This window comes from Brassica napus, chromosome A3 (assembly GCF_020379485.1).
Source record: "Brassica napus cultivar Da-Ae chromosome A3, Da-Ae, whole genome shotgun sequence".
NCBI lineage: Eukaryota > Viridiplantae > Streptophyta > Magnoliopsida > Brassicales > Brassicaceae > Brassica > Brassica napus.
The window spans coordinates 14,686,196-14,700,475 of NC_063436.1; the positions used below are offsets into that span (position 1 = coordinate 14,686,196).

Sequence of the window (14,280 nt, forward strand, 5' to 3'; positions counted from 1 at the left end):
ATTGCAACTATCCCCCACAAACTTCCTAGAATTAGAGAAAACCCCTTTATATGTTTTTGCTTTTGCAATTTCTACCCAATTGCCCAATTGGGGACTCATCCACATTCCAATTCAAGTCACATTTTTCCTGATATTAAATTATATCAAATCAACTCACATTTTTGTTATAAAACATTACAAAGAGCAATAATCTATGAAACATGAAAACAAATACAAACAGATTGAAAATATCTTTCTTCATCTCTTTCCTTTGCCTTTGCCTTTAGCATCAAAATGATGAGACTTCAGTTTCTTCTTCCTCACTGGCGCCCCTGTGTTGGCACTGCTTCCTTCCCTGAAAGGCATTCCCATCAGAGCCAACAGCTTCTGTCCTTCTTGATCCGTTTTAGCCGTTGTGCTGATGCATACATCCATTCCTCTTGCTTTCCCAATCGCATCAAATCTTAACCAACCCAACCAACATAGAGTTTTAGTTTGGATCTCAATGCAGAAGAATTACTAGTTTTGATTTTGAGGGTAAGATAGTAACCTGATTTCAGGGAAAACACTTTGGTCTTTGACACCAATGCTGTAGTTTCCGTTGCCATCAAAGCTACTGGGGCTCACACCTTGGAAATCTCGTGTTCTTGGCAGTGCTAAATTGATCAGACGATCCAAGAACGAGTACATCACCTGTCACAATAAATATATGTTGAGAAAAAGGGGAAACTTTGATTAAGATTCAAGGGGAAAGAAGAAGAAGAGCTCACGTCTCCTCTGAGGGTGACGGCAATGCCAAGAGGTTGATCTTCCCTAATCTTGAAAGTGGCAATGGAAGCTCTAGCTCGGGTCTTGACAGGCTTCTGCCCTGTAATAAGCGCTATGTCTTTCATTGCTGCCTCCAAACCTTTGTCGTTCTGCGCTGCATCTCCAATACCACAATTCACCACAATCTTCTGAACCTTAGGAACCTGACACAGAAAATGTCCAAGCAGAAACATCAAAGAGGAGAATGACTTCACATTTTAAACTGCACTTCCATGATCTTGTCTAGAAAAATGTAATCATACTTTCAAGTTGAAATACGAAACAAGACCCAAAAAATTCCAGATAAAAAACATTATTATCAGGACAAGAAGCTTATATTCAGACAGCTTCACTACATTTTCCACAAAAGAAACCAATTCCAAAAAAAGCCCAAATAATGTGAAATTAATACAAAACAACAAGAATGATCCTTTTGTGAATATTAATGTACTTGAACTAAGCTCCCCACATTCCCAAAAATAAAATAAAATAAAAACACCGAGAATTAGACTTCAAAAACATCATGAATCACAACAGAACAAAAAAAAACCTCAGAGATTAGAGGGTTACCTGGTGAATATTAATGTACTTAAACTCTTCTTTGAGCGCGGGGATGATTCTCTCCAGGTACGCGGTTTTAAGCCGCTGGACTTTCTCCGCCTCAGATTTCTCCACCAGCACAGTTCCCGACGCCGAGACTTTCACCACGTTTCTCAGCGGTGGAGGGAGCACCCGTACGGAGGATGGAGCAGCTAGAGATGTGAAACGGCCGTGAAACGAAGAAGCGGAAGACTGCAGAAGCGAAGGACACGCCATGGTCGAGGTTCCAAGTGGATAAAGTTGCAGAAGAGAGCTCTCTCTCGGCGTCGCATTTTGTAATTTCTGTCGATAAGGATTTTCTCGTTTAACCCTTATAAAAGTAAACCTCCCGTTAAAGCCCCAAAATTAATTTTTAAGTTCAAATTAACCCAAAAGAGGGACTATTTCAATATGGGCCTAAAGTGTAGCCCATATACTCTTCGTGGTTATAACCCGTACCCGTATTTTGCCGCTATGCATTTACACCACACCGACCCGACCAGACAGCCCAAAGACCTGTCTTTCTCCTTCTTCGTCTTCGCGGCTCAGGTCTTCGTACGTTTTGGGCAGACATGGCGATTCCTTACATGGAAACCGTCGTTGGTAAGCTTTTTATCCTTCTCTCAGACGTTCTATTCTCCACTTTCACTCGCATAACATTTTGGCTTCCTTTTTTTTCCTGTATTGAGATTCCTCTAGCTGGTTTCTTACGCCATCATCTCTGCTTCTCGTTTCTATATATTGTCTTGTTCAGAAAAGTTTAGGGTATAGGGTTTAGAAAGAAAAGTTTGACTCTTTCTCGAGTCTTTTGTGTGTTTCTATAGGGTTTAGGGTTTAAAGAGAGGACTTTTCATATGCCTTTTGTGTTACGGATCCGTTTGTGAACATGAATAGGTGTGTATCAAATCTCCTCCACTGCTTCATTGTATGATGTGCAAAAATATTCAAACTTGTTGATCCAAAAAATACAACATAGACATAAATTTCTTGTTGCGATAGCTCAAACATATGAATAGAAAGCTATATTTTGTTGTAGGATTGTATATTTCTTTTTCCTTTTCAGGTTTTATGATAGTGATGTACGTTTTTGAGACGTATTTGGATCTGAGGCAACATACTGCTCTCAAGCTTCCCACTCTCCCAAAGACTTTGGTTGGAGTCATTAGCCAAGAGAAGTTTGAGAAATCTCGAGCTTACAGTCTTGACAAAAGGTTTAGTCTCAGTTACTATTCTTCTTATTCATTAGATTTCGTTAGTTTCTAGTAATTGGTAAGGCTATTATCACTGAGTGTTGTTTCATTTTTACAGCCATTTTCACTTTGTTCATGAGTTTGTTACTATACTTATGGACTCTGCGATTCTGTTCTTTGGGATCTTGCCTTGGTTTTGGAAGGTACATATCTCATTTCATTATTGCTTTATGTCAGGATAAAATTGTGATTATTCATTTTTCCTGTAGATATCTGGCGGCTTTCTACCAATGGTGGGACTCGATCCAGAGAATGAAATCCTGCACACTCTTTCATTCTTGGCTGGTCTTATGACATGGTCACAGGTCTTTCAAATTAACCCCTTTATATAGTCTTATGCGTTTTAGGATTAAAAAGATTTATCTATTTGTGAAGATAATATGGTTTCTTTGATATTCTGATGCAGATCACTGATTTGCCATTTTCTTTGTACTCAACTTTCGTGATCGAGTCTCGGCATGGGTTCAACAAAGTATGTCGTATTTCCAACAACACCTTGTGTCTGACCTTTTCCTTATTACATGCGGATTAAAGTTTCGTATACAATTATGGTTGCAGCAAACAATATGGATGTTCATTAGGGACATGATCAAAGGAATACTCCTCTCTGTCATACTTGCCCCTCCTATCGTTGCCGCAATTATTGTTATAGTTCAGGTTTCGTGATTCTGGATTCATCTTATTCTGATTTTTTCTTATATATGACACTGTTCTCTATGAATGTAAGCTTGCAAGTTTTCAGTTTTGGTTTTAATCTTGTTCCTTTTTCCAGAAAGGAGGTCCTTACCTCGCCATCTATCTGTGGGCATTCATGTTTATCCTGTCTCTAGTGATGATGACTATATACCCTGTTTTGATTGCACCTCTTTTCAACAAGTTCACTCCTGTGAGTATTCCAGTCATTTTACAAGTCAAGACATATTTTTTGTCACACTGTTGTATTCAGGAATTTAAAATCTTCCTTTTATACTTGGGTATAGCTTCCTGATGGAGACCTCCGGGAGAAGATTGAGAAACTTGCTTCTTCTCTAAAGTTTCCTCTGAAGAAGCTGTTTGTTGTCGATGGATCTACAAGGTCAAGCCATAGTAATGTGAGGATCTTAAAGGCTTGAGATCTCTTCCTACCTACATTTTCTAGCGACTATAAGAAAGAAGCTCATGTTTCTTGTTACATTTTCACAGGCTTACATGTATGGTTTCTTCAAGAACAAAAGGATTGTTCTTTATGACACATTGATTCAGCAGGTACTGCGACTCTCAGTGCTTCAAGCGAACTATTCTCACATTCAGACTCTGGTTCTGAAATATAATATTATCTTTTCTGATGTGCAGTGCCAGAATGAGAATGAAATTGTGGCGGTTATTGCACACGAGCTGGGACACTGGAAGCTGAATCACACTACATACTCGTTCATTGCTGTTCAAGTGAGAAACGACTGTTCAGAACTTATTTACTCATTATCTTCATTCAGTGTCTTATGTCTCCATGTTTTTACTGCAGATCCTTGCCTTCTTGCAATTTGGAGGATACACTCTTGTCAGAAACTCCACTGATCTCTTCAGGAGTTTTGGTTTTGATACACAACCAGTTCTCATTGGTTTGATCATATTTCAGGTTTGTTTTTTTTTTTGGTTTTGGACACAAAAGGAAATCTCCATACCAATCTTATATATTCTCTTGTCTGATTCTTACAGCACACTGTAATACCACTTCAACACCTAGTAAGCTTTGGCCTCAACCTTGTTAGTCGAGCGTTTGAGTTTCAGGTAAAATCTTACAATCCCTCAAGATCCAGTCGAAGTTTCTTTCTTTCTTTAAATACCATCACTAGATCTGAGTTAACGTTTTGTTTGCAGGCTGATGCTTTTGCAGTGAATCTTGGTTATGCAAAGGATCTACGTCCTGCCCTAGTGAAGCTACAGGTCAGAGAAGACAGCAGAAATCAAAACACAGCCTGTTTATATAATTGTGACACATGTTTTAATGGTTATTGTTGGGGATTTATGCAGGAAGAGAACTTATCAGCGATGAACACAGACCCATTGTACTCAGCTTATCACTACTCACACCCTCCTCTTGTAGAGAGGCTTCGAGCCATTGATGGACAAGACAAGAAGACAGATTAAGTCCGTATAAGCTCTCGTCTTCTTTACGGATTCGTGACACTTTTACGCTCAGTATCTTTCGAATGTTAGATAAAAAAAACATTTAGGCACGGGCCCTCTTTTGTATCTTCACAGTGTCTTTTGCTTAGTTACTAGTACTAGTTAATGTGGAATCAGTGTCACTTTTGATTTGATCATTTCTGATCCGGTCGATCTCTATCAAGAACCATTTTTTGCCTGATTTTTCTGTATATTGTCCTATTATTTTCGCCGTTTTCATTATGACGACTTCAGAAGCAGATCTTTGGCAAAGCTTCTTTATAAAAAAAGTTTGGGTGGAAGTGAGGAAAGGTTAAGTAGTCTTCCTAGGGATTATTTAGCATCAAATAATGACATGACATCATCACGCACTTTCTTATCTTTAACTTTATCTCTTGTTTAGGAGTGTGATTAAGCTGTTACTAGTCTAAATTAGAATTGTAAATGATGTCGAAATGGGCTATAATATCATCACCCGTATCAGGTTTTTGTGGGGTTTTTTTCCAGTATGAAAATGACATTATATTCAATAGTCATTTTTTGACGAGTCGTTACGGAATAAAATGTCACGGAAACAGACAATTGGCTTGTATCCATACTAGCAAACACCAAGTCGTACTCAAACTACTTACTGACTGGAGAAAAGTTTGAAATTCTTTTTTTTTTTGCTGCATGAACATTCACACATGGAGTCATTTAACTTGTATGTGCATCAGATCCTCACATTAATATCATCACACCTATTTTTGTGGGGTTTTCAGTTAATGAAAATGTTCATTTTTATTTTATAAAGTTGCTTAGTCACAAGTCATTAGGGGAATAAAATGTCACGCAAGTGTTTTTAGTCAAAAAAGTTCGGCAGGCATAGACTAGAAAACCGAGATGGACTTGTATACCTCTAACAAAACCAAGTCGTATTCAAAAGACTGACTTGGAGATAATTTTAGTCTTTAGTTTATTGGCATTTGGCAATATGAACATTCCCATATGAAGTCATTTACTTGTTCAATTCTATAAAAATATAGAATAATGGGAGAGTAATCATAGGCTACAATTCCAGACCACCACCTAATTACCTAGAAAAGAATAATTAAAAAATAGTAAGTTGACTTATTAGAAAGAAAAGAAAAAAAGGAAGAAGAAGACTTAAACCCGTTTAGGGTCACGGGTCGCCCGAGAGAGAGAGAAGAGCCTAAACGGGTTCAAAAAAAAAGAGAAGAAGGTCAGGTCCACACGTATTCGGAGAAATGTCAACAACACCCACACATCTCCTCCCCTTTTAGCCTCTCTCTCCCTCAGTTTCTGTGTGCGTGCGTCTTGGTTTCCGATTCAATTCGACTTTTGTAGGGGGTTTTATTCGCAAAGGAGCTAAGCTAAGCTATGTCGGCGGAGAACTGTTTCGGCGGTGGCGGTGGTGATCAGAGCACGAAAGGATTGGCTACTCACGGAGGTCAGTACGTTCAGTACAATGTCTACGGAAACATCTTCGAAGTGACTAGAAAGTACGTTCCTCCTCTTCGTCCCATCGGCAGAGGCGCATACGGCATCGTCTGGTCAGAGATCTTCATACTCTTCGATCTCTGTTATCTTCATTGGATTTGATTGAATTATTGATTTTACTCTGTTTGGATTAGGGTTTTGATGGAGCTCACTTTTGAAAGTTTTTTTCTTTTTTTATATCTCTGTGTTCAGTGCTGCTACCAACTCAGAGACGGGAGAGGAAGTAGCTATCAAGAAGATCGGTAACGCTTTTGACAACATCATCGACGCCAAAAGAACCTTGCGAGAGATTAAGCTTCTCAAGCACATGGATCACGAGAATGTATATATCATCATCTTTTCAATCTTTCCAATACTATATTTCTTGTTAATATATTGTTTTTGGTGCAGGTTATTGCTGTGAAGGATATAATAAGACCACCCCTGAGAGAGAACTTCAACGATGTTTACATTGTTTATGAGCTCATGGACACTGATCTCCACCAGATTATACGCTCTAACCAACCCTTGACTGATGATCATTGTCGGGTATGTATCCATCATCAAACACCATGTGTCCCCTTTTATGTTAGAAGATGAAAACATATTATTGCTTGTACTTATAAGGTAGATTTATTCACTTTGTTTGTTCACTTCATTGTTTATTTGACAGTTTCAGAACTAGTTTCCATTTTATATGTTCTTGTGTTAGGGTGTATATGAGGAAACTAAGGTTGGTCAAAGTAACAGTTAGATTTGAATTAGTATTTGCTTGATACTTATAAGGTAGATTTATCTACTTTTTATGTTTGTTCACTTTCATCTGATTGTTTGCCTTTCAGGAACTGAGCTCCTTGTTTTCTCATTAGTTTTATGTTTTGTTTGCAGTTCTTCTTGTATCAGTTGTTGCGTGGGCTCAAGTACGTTCACTCAGCCAATGTGTTACACCGAGATTTAAAGCCCAGCAATTTGCTCCTGAACGCAAACTGTGATCTAAAGCTTGGTGATTTCGGGCTTGCGAGGACCAAATCCGAGACTGACTTCATGACTGAGTACGTTGTTACTCGCTGGTACCGAGCTCCAGAGTTGCTCCTTAACTGCTCAGAGTACACAGCAGCGATCGATATCTGGTCTGTGGGTTGTATTCTCGGTGAAACAATGACAAGAGAGCCCTTGTTTCCGGGTAAAGATTATGTCCATCAGCTTAGGCTTATCACTGAGGTAACCACATAGAGTCACTTAGCGTTGTTTCTTTTGGTATCATCTGCATTTGTTGATGAATCTCTGTGAAAGCACAGCTTATAGGATCACCTGATGATTCAAGCTTGGGGTTCTTAAGGAGCGACAACGCAAGGAGATACGTTAAACAGCTTCCACAGTACCCTAGACAGAACTTTGCTGCTAGGTTCCCAAACATGTCAGCTGGCGCAGCCGATTTGCTTGAGAAAATGCTCGTCTTTGATCCAAGCAGACGCATCACTGGTGAGTTTCGTATACATATATCATTTCGCTTTTGATCTATCTTTCTTTTTAAACGGGTTTGTCTACCTTGATGTAGTTGATGAGGCGTTGTGCCACCCGTATTTGGCGCCGCTGCACGATATAAACGAGGAACCGGTGTGTGTGAGGCCGTTCAATTTCGATTTTGAGCAACCTTCTTTGACAGAAGAGAACATCAAGGAGCTTATATATCGTGAAACAGTCAAGTTCAATCCTCAGTAAGAGAGAGTTATAAGAAGAAAGAAACTCCATCAAAATGCTTGTATGTGTTGTCTTGCTTTGTTTTTGTTATTGAATCTCTGATACTATTTGTTTATGTCTGTAATATTAATAACATCCTGAGAAATTGAAAACAAAAGAAAAAGAACAACCTCTGAGCTGTGTTTGCAGAAACAACCATATGCTTTAGAGTTCAATGTACATTGTATTATTCGTTTGCTTTATTCATACAAAAGTAGAAGCCAAAAAAGTGGGGCTTAAACTCAAGCCCTAATCAAAACTGTTGCTGTCTGCTGATCTCTAGGTAAGCTCAAGTTACCTGAACGAGGGTGATAGAGCTACATCTATCTCCTTTCACAGGTTTCTTGCGCTTTAGAATCTGGTTGACAGAGCATATCGGAGGCTAACACACTGCTTGTTGCTACTCGAACAGCGTATATAAAGTTTCATTCATTAACAGGCTGAAGAGTCCCTCTTCAATCTGCATAGCCACCTCTTCACGCTCCTCCTTCATCCGTTTATCGTTCCAGTCCAGTCTTTCAATGTCTCTAGCACATGCCTGTCTCCTCTGCTCACCTGTTCCGCATTCAAGCTCTGATACTCTCTGTCCCTCTAACCATCTTTTTGCCTCCCCCACCAATTGCTCCTCAAAGTGCTGATGAGTTTCGTTTGTTCTTTGCATCAGTTCATCTCTGAAGTAGTCCATTATCAGATGTTCTTCGTGGATCCAAATGGCATGTCTTTCTTTGACTCGTTCCCATAGCTCAGCTGCCTTCTCTTCAACCTCATCAGTGTCATCTTCTTCTTCTTCAATCTCTGTGTCACAACTTTCATCCTTGCAAGATTCCTCACCCCATTCTTCTAAATTGAAAGGACTAATGTTGGCCAAATTCTCAAACCGTTGAATCGTTTCCATGAGCTTTTGTTTGGTTCCTGCCAAAATTAATTACACACAGTGTGTTTTAAAACTTGAAAGTCCTAAAATAACTATAAGAAACGAACTTGGTTTGATTGAAATGAAGGAAAAGTAAACGCACTTTCAACGTTATCAAGGCATTGACTGAAAGAAGAGTCTGATGCTTCGTCATCTTCTCCAAGTTGTATCTCAAGAACGGAGACTGGACTGTTCTGCTCCTCTTCACACTGTAAGTCCTGGTCATGATCATTGCATATTAGGCAAAATCATCAACTACTATTAGTTGTAGTGTAATAGCTTCATTTGTTTTTAATGTTAATGCATGTCTACTCTATTAAAACATGTACAGTACATACTCTTCTATGTAGACAAAGACAGCTTCTGTTTTGTCTTCATGTGAATTTTTTTTTCATTACCGAACAGCTGCACGTGCATTTAAAGACAGCATGGGCGACCTTACCGTACGGTTGAAGCAAAGTCAACACATAAGATCTCATATTAACTTTATTTCTTTGTTAAATATGTTTTCTCTTCTATATATGCATGTACTAGTTTAAACTCTGTGATTAAAATAGTATATATTTCTTAGTATAGTATACATATTACCTCAGGTCCCACTACAGTGTCGGCGTCTGTTACTGCTGTGCAAGAATCTTCGCCGACACATTGTAACTTGTGGTTTTCACCACCTTCCTCTTTTTCAACGTTACCTCCCCATGCTGACGGTAAAAACTCTGACGTAAAATCCGAGTCGCACCAGCTGCTGGAGGATGTGTCGCTGCCCGTGGATGATCCTGTGATTGTCTTGGTCGTGCACTGATGAGGTTGGAAATGTGATATGTCTTCATGCAGCAGATCCTTGGAGGAGCTCCACCGTACGATGTCTTTGACTCGAATGATGGTGGTGATGTTTGCTTTGTTCTCTGCTTTGTTCTTCGATGATGATAACCGCCGAGAAAGGCTCCTTGGTAAAATCCCTGATGGAGTGGATTTAATGGCGTTGGAACTGAAGTTCTTAACGGCATTGATCACTGCCTGCAATGCACTGGATTGTTTCTTCTTCTTTGGTATCATTGGGAAGGGGTTGAGCGAAGGCCTTCTGGGCATAGATTTGAACCCATTTGATGAACATGAATTTGAATCTTCCAAGAGACAGTCTTTGAGCATTCTTGGCCTAATTAGTTCCATCCTGAAACGCTCTCTTTGGCTCACGTAAGAAGATTAAACAAAAACAAAAAGAAAATATCTCGAAAGGGAAATGTTTAGTGAGAGTTATAAATTAGATATGTATTTATGTGTGGGGTGACTGACGAGAGTTTGTGGAAAGAGAGAAGCAGCTTCTTCTTGATGGAGATCTCTAGATGATGACAGACTGATGAGAGAAAGAAAGGAACAAAGTTTTTTGCAATAATAATAGTATATAATTAAGTTAGTTGGTAGGGAATAAAACAAAGTATGTGGGACCTAGGATGTTTCTCTCTACGAGTTGTGAGATTTGGAGCTTCTGCTTGTTTACTTACTCCAGTTTGTAATTTTATAATCGAGACTCTGAAGGTTTGTTGGAGCTTTGTTACACTCGCTCACTGACCTACGGTGTCTATTGTAGTCGGTAGTGTGAGTAGAGAGTATTATTTTTTAATTAAAAAATGATCACAGTGAAGTTTTGAAAGAGAACTGTTTTGTATAATCCTTTTGTTTTCAGTAAATTTCTTGTGTTTTTTTTCTGTTCTATGCTACAGTGAAGGCCATGTGAATGCTACTATCACTTCTGACAGGGTACATCATCTATCTCCAAGGGGGGGCTTAGTGTGTGATAAAGACTACTACGTTGTTGTTTCTACGCAGGTTCCCACCACCACAGCTACTAGTCGACAGGTTTAGCTAGATGCTTGTGTTTATGTGTTATTTTATCTGAATGCAATTGTTTTTACTGAACAACTTTATTTCGTTAAAGATTCCATAAATGTGGTGAGATACTTTCGTAGTAGGCTTAGTTAGTAGCCATGGTCAGCAATAAAAATCATGTGTAGAATAAGATGGGCCTGCTTTAATGGAGAAGGTAGTGACAAATAGAAGAAGCCGGAAGTGGTTTGTAATGAAGGATGAACTAGATCCACTCAACATGATAAATAGTTTTGCTACTTATGGTGAGCCTCTTAGAGCATGAAAGAGTAGAGTGTAGTGTTGTCGCATAGCCTAATATTAAAAAAAAACAACTCTTCAAAAAAAGAGAAAGATAAATAACAAACCCACTTGATTCAGCATACTCGTGGTGATGATTCAGACACTAAACCTCCTCACCGTCTGATTCAGCATAGCCATCGTCTTCCTCGTCGAGCCAAGCATACCCCTCGTCCCTGTGGAGGAAATTCAAGCGCTGTTGATAGTTCGCCGCCTGCCTCAACTGCCTACACAGCACCTCTTCTTCTACTTCCGTCTCACCCATTTCTTTGGGATCACAGTATCTCACCACCATCAACCCAAACTTTCCTGACTCGTCGTCGTCCGGATCCACCAACCTAAACGAATTTGCTAGTGATCTTCCCATCACTCTGACATGCAACACGCTGAGCAAAAAAAAAAACTTACTCTCAAAGTCTTGCAACTTGTAAGGAAACTAGTAGACCAATAGGGAAGAGACAATGTACCATATGTAGTATAGGCCATCCAATTGTCGTGTCTGAACTCGACCAAGAAACTCGATCAGCATATACCCACCAATGCAAACAACTGGTTCTGGAAGCTTAAAGTTCTGCAATCGATTTTCCTACAAACAAACACTGGTTATCAACAGTTGAGGAGGGTAACAAGACTTGATAGCATAATGCTAAAGACACACATACACACCTGAGCCATTGGAAACTCTTGTGAAGTGTAAGTCCATACATAGTTGTCTTTCTCCTCTGAGTTGTTGTTATCGAGGTGACCCAACCGGAAACGAACATAATCCGAAGAGTATATCGGCGAACCAGGCTGAAAATAAGCTACATATAACAACAATAATGGGGGAACACCACCGTTAAAAACAACAATAAGACAAGGAGGATAACATTGTCGTTGTCACCTTGGAAAGGGTGAATGCTGAACTCAGTAACGACACAGAGATCACCCTTGAGCTTGTAAAGAAGCGTTTCGGGCACTGAAGACTTGTGTTGTCCTGAACTGGACCAATACGAAGGTGTGGCACCAACTTGATCTATTTCGTCGAGTGTGTTCACGATCTTCTTTAGGTAGTTATCGGTGCTGGATGCTATGATGGTATCAGCTATACAGCTTCTGATTGGAGACGACGTGCAGCCTTTAGCCAGTAAAGCAAAAGCCCTGTGCTCTCTTTCTAGTAGCTTTGTATCCATGAGACTACTCCTTGACCATGAGCCTGAGGACTCTTCATTAACACGATCCACACAAGTTAGCTGATGGAACAGCCTGAAGCAGAGCTTCTTCGAGAGACCGTATCTTATCACTGCAAGTTGCCAAATGAAACACGATTCAATTACACTGAGAGAGGAGAAAGCAATTAAAAGAGGTGTCTTTACCGAAGTCTCGCCAGGAGCGTGAGACAGCACTGGCACGGACAAGATCTGATGGGTCGTCTAGACACGAAAGAATCGATAGCAACGTGTCAGTATCAAGCTTGTTCACGAAATCCATCTTGTTCGACCCAATTGATTGAAGTAACCCTACTACAAGAAGAAAGACGAAGGGTTCATTAATCGAGGATGAATATGAGCTCAGAAACAAATGAAAAGTTTGTACCTTCTTTGTTCTTATCGATAAGAGCGACGGTGACCCTAGAGAGAGAGACGTTTCGAAGAAGACGACGGTTATTTGTTCATGTCCGTCATCGTTAACCGCAAGGCTAGTTCTAGGTAGTCCTGGGCATTCGGTTCGGGTAATTCGAGTTTCGGTTAATTCAGGTTTTCAATTCTAGTAACCAAATAGGAACCAGGTTACGGTTCGACTCGGATTGGTATGGGTACTTTCTATACTTAATGGGTACTTTCTACCCGAAACATTTTCGGTTTCTATACTTAATGGGTACTTTCTACCCGAAATAACCGAAACCGGGAAAAAATAGGTTCGAAGACTATAATAAAAACACGTACCAAGTCAAAAACATCGAGATATCCATACCAGAAAAGCAAAAACTACACACAAGTTCAAATTCAACCACAATAAAAAAAAACTAGATCTCGATCCACACAACCGCGCGGTGTTTAGTTTCATTTATTTTTATATATAAACATTTTATTATCAATTCTACATTGGTATATATTAGTATAATTTTATCGTGTATTTTTAAAACATAATAATTTTATCGTATATTTTTTTATTGAATTGGTTGTTTCCGAATCACGTTTTTTTTCTCGGAAAAAATTGATAATTATTTAGTTCTTATAATATAGTAGACATATTATTTAGTTCCTATAATCTAGAAAGTGAGTTGTTTAGATCTATAATAATGATAATATTAGAAATTAAATGTAACATGACTTTTTAATTTCTAGTAATGGGTTCATTAGGTCCATTTTTTAAAAAAATCACACATTAGTCAAAGTTGTGACTTCTCTTTTAATATATAAGAAGTAAATACCAAATTCTTAAACATAAAAAGGCGAAATTAAAACAGCAACAGCCAACATAAAAAGCAAAGAATTTCTGTTTTAAAAATAAAATTTGAAATGATGATAAGATTGTCAATTAACGTTTTAGTAAAATCTATTTGAGTTGTTTTGGCTTTTTGATGCTATTTTGAGAATAAAATTAATAAATACCTTTCTTTGTTGCAATTAGGAAATTAGGCTTTGCAATAGAAAAGTACCGTTAGATACTTGGATAAATATAATACGTAATGTAGGTTGATAATTGTCTCATACTTCAAACCATTTAAAAAACATACCAGTTTTTTTTTAATCAAAAGTGTTATTAATGGGTATCAGCTTTAACCAAAGAATCCTACCAAAAAAAAAAAGATTTAACCAAAGAAAATTAAGGCTTCGAATGGTAAAAGCAGTTCAAACAGGACATATCAAACAGATCATGCAGATCAAGCAGGACAAGTGCAGATCAAGCGGGACAAGTGCAGATCAAGCGGATCATGCAGAAGAGAACCAGATCAAATAATTTATTATAACTTATGAATGACAAAATCAGTTCAAAACTATAGATCATATATTAAAACAATAAAAATGACACTTAGATATCTAAACAAATATCTTAGATGTTATAGGATTGGCCGAAATGCCTGTAAATATTTTATAAGATACTTATACTTCTTTTATTTTCTTATTTATAAAAATTAAAAATTATATGACAAATAATAATAAGTAGAGAATGATAATTTTGTATTGTTAAAGTTGTAAATAAAATAAAATAAAAATATTTTATTCATAAAACTAGATAAAT

At 38.3% G+C, this 14,280-nt stretch overlaps 5 protein-coding genes across 8 annotated transcripts; 2 read left to right on the forward strand and 3 right to left on the reverse strand.

Annotated features, from left to right (window-relative positions):
- Positions 1-110: 110 nt before the first annotated feature.
- On the reverse strand, positions 111-1,702 carry LOC106438619 (50S ribosomal protein L5, chloroplastic). Its single transcript, XM_013879855.3, has 4 exons — positions 1,357-1,702; positions 750-950; positions 530-672; positions 111-442 (listed from the first exon to the last, which is right to left on the reverse strand). Exons 1-4 carry the CDS (start codon positions 1,600-1,602, stop codon positions 238-240), a joined length of 795 nt encoding a protein of 264 aa, XP_013735309.1. The 5' UTR covers positions 1,603-1,702; the 3' UTR covers positions 111-237.
- Positions 1,703-1,826: 124 nt separating this feature from the next.
- LOC106438615 (CAAX prenyl protease 1 homolog) lies at positions 1,827-4,962 on the forward strand. 2 transcript variants are annotated; one of them, XM_048776151.1, is made up of 14 exons: positions 1,827-1,968; positions 2,429-2,576; positions 2,674-2,758; positions 2,825-2,920; positions 3,022-3,087; positions 3,174-3,272; positions 3,388-3,501; positions 3,596-3,706; positions 3,798-3,860; positions 3,948-4,040; positions 4,117-4,230; positions 4,311-4,382; positions 4,473-4,538; positions 4,626-4,962. In XM_048776151.1, exons 1-14 carry the CDS (start codon positions 1,938-1,940, stop codon positions 4,740-4,742), a joined length of 1,275 nt encoding a protein of 424 aa, XP_048632108.1. In that variant the 5' UTR covers positions 1,827-1,937; the 3' UTR covers positions 4,743-4,962. The 2 variants fall into 2 exon arrangements, with proteins under 2 accessions (XP_048632108.1, XP_048632107.1); XM_048776150.1 differs by having other exon boundaries at positions 4,473-4,962.
- A 1,178-nt stretch (positions 4,963-6,140) lies between these two features.
- LOC106438618 (mitogen-activated protein kinase 4) lies at positions 6,141-7,961 on the forward strand. Its single transcript, NM_001316216.1, is given in 6 exon segments — positions 6,141-6,313; positions 6,453-6,582; positions 6,651-6,788; positions 7,128-7,460; positions 7,538-7,721; positions 7,798-7,961. Coding segments are annotated over 6 exon segments (1,122 nt in total).
- Positions 7,962-8,122: 161 nt separating this feature from the next.
- LOC106438616 lies at positions 8,123-10,780 on the reverse strand. Its single transcript, XM_013879852.3, has 3 exons — positions 9,481-10,780; positions 8,996-9,110; positions 8,123-8,891 (listed from the first exon to the last, which is right to left on the reverse strand). The coding sequence occupies exons 1-3, from the start codon at positions 10,060-10,062 to the stop codon at positions 8,380-8,382; spliced, it is 1,209 nt and encodes a 402-aa protein (XP_013735306.2). The 5' UTR covers positions 10,063-10,780; the 3' UTR covers positions 8,123-8,379.
- Positions 10,781-10,950: 170 nt separating this feature from the next.
- On the reverse strand, positions 10,951-12,759 carry LOC106438611 (F-box protein At4g00755-like). 3 transcript variants are annotated; one of them, XM_048776154.1, is made up of 6 exons: positions 12,631-12,759; positions 12,411-12,557; positions 11,939-12,337; positions 11,722-11,858; positions 11,523-11,641; positions 10,951-11,441 (listed from the first exon to the last, which is right to left on the reverse strand). In XM_048776154.1, the coding sequence occupies exons 2-6, from the start codon at positions 12,523-12,525 to the stop codon at positions 11,162-11,164; spliced, it is 1,050 nt and encodes a 349-aa protein (XP_048632111.1). In that variant the 5' UTR covers positions 12,526-12,557; positions 12,631-12,759; the 3' UTR covers positions 10,951-11,161. The 3 variants fall into 3 exon arrangements, with proteins under 3 accessions (XP_048632111.1, XP_048632112.1, XP_048632113.1); XM_048776155.1 differs by having other exon boundaries at positions 12,411-12,554; positions 12,631-12,755; XM_048776156.1 differs by lacking the exon at positions 12,631-12,759 and having other exon boundaries at positions 12,411-12,617.
- Positions 12,760-14,280: the final 1,521 nt, after the last annotated feature.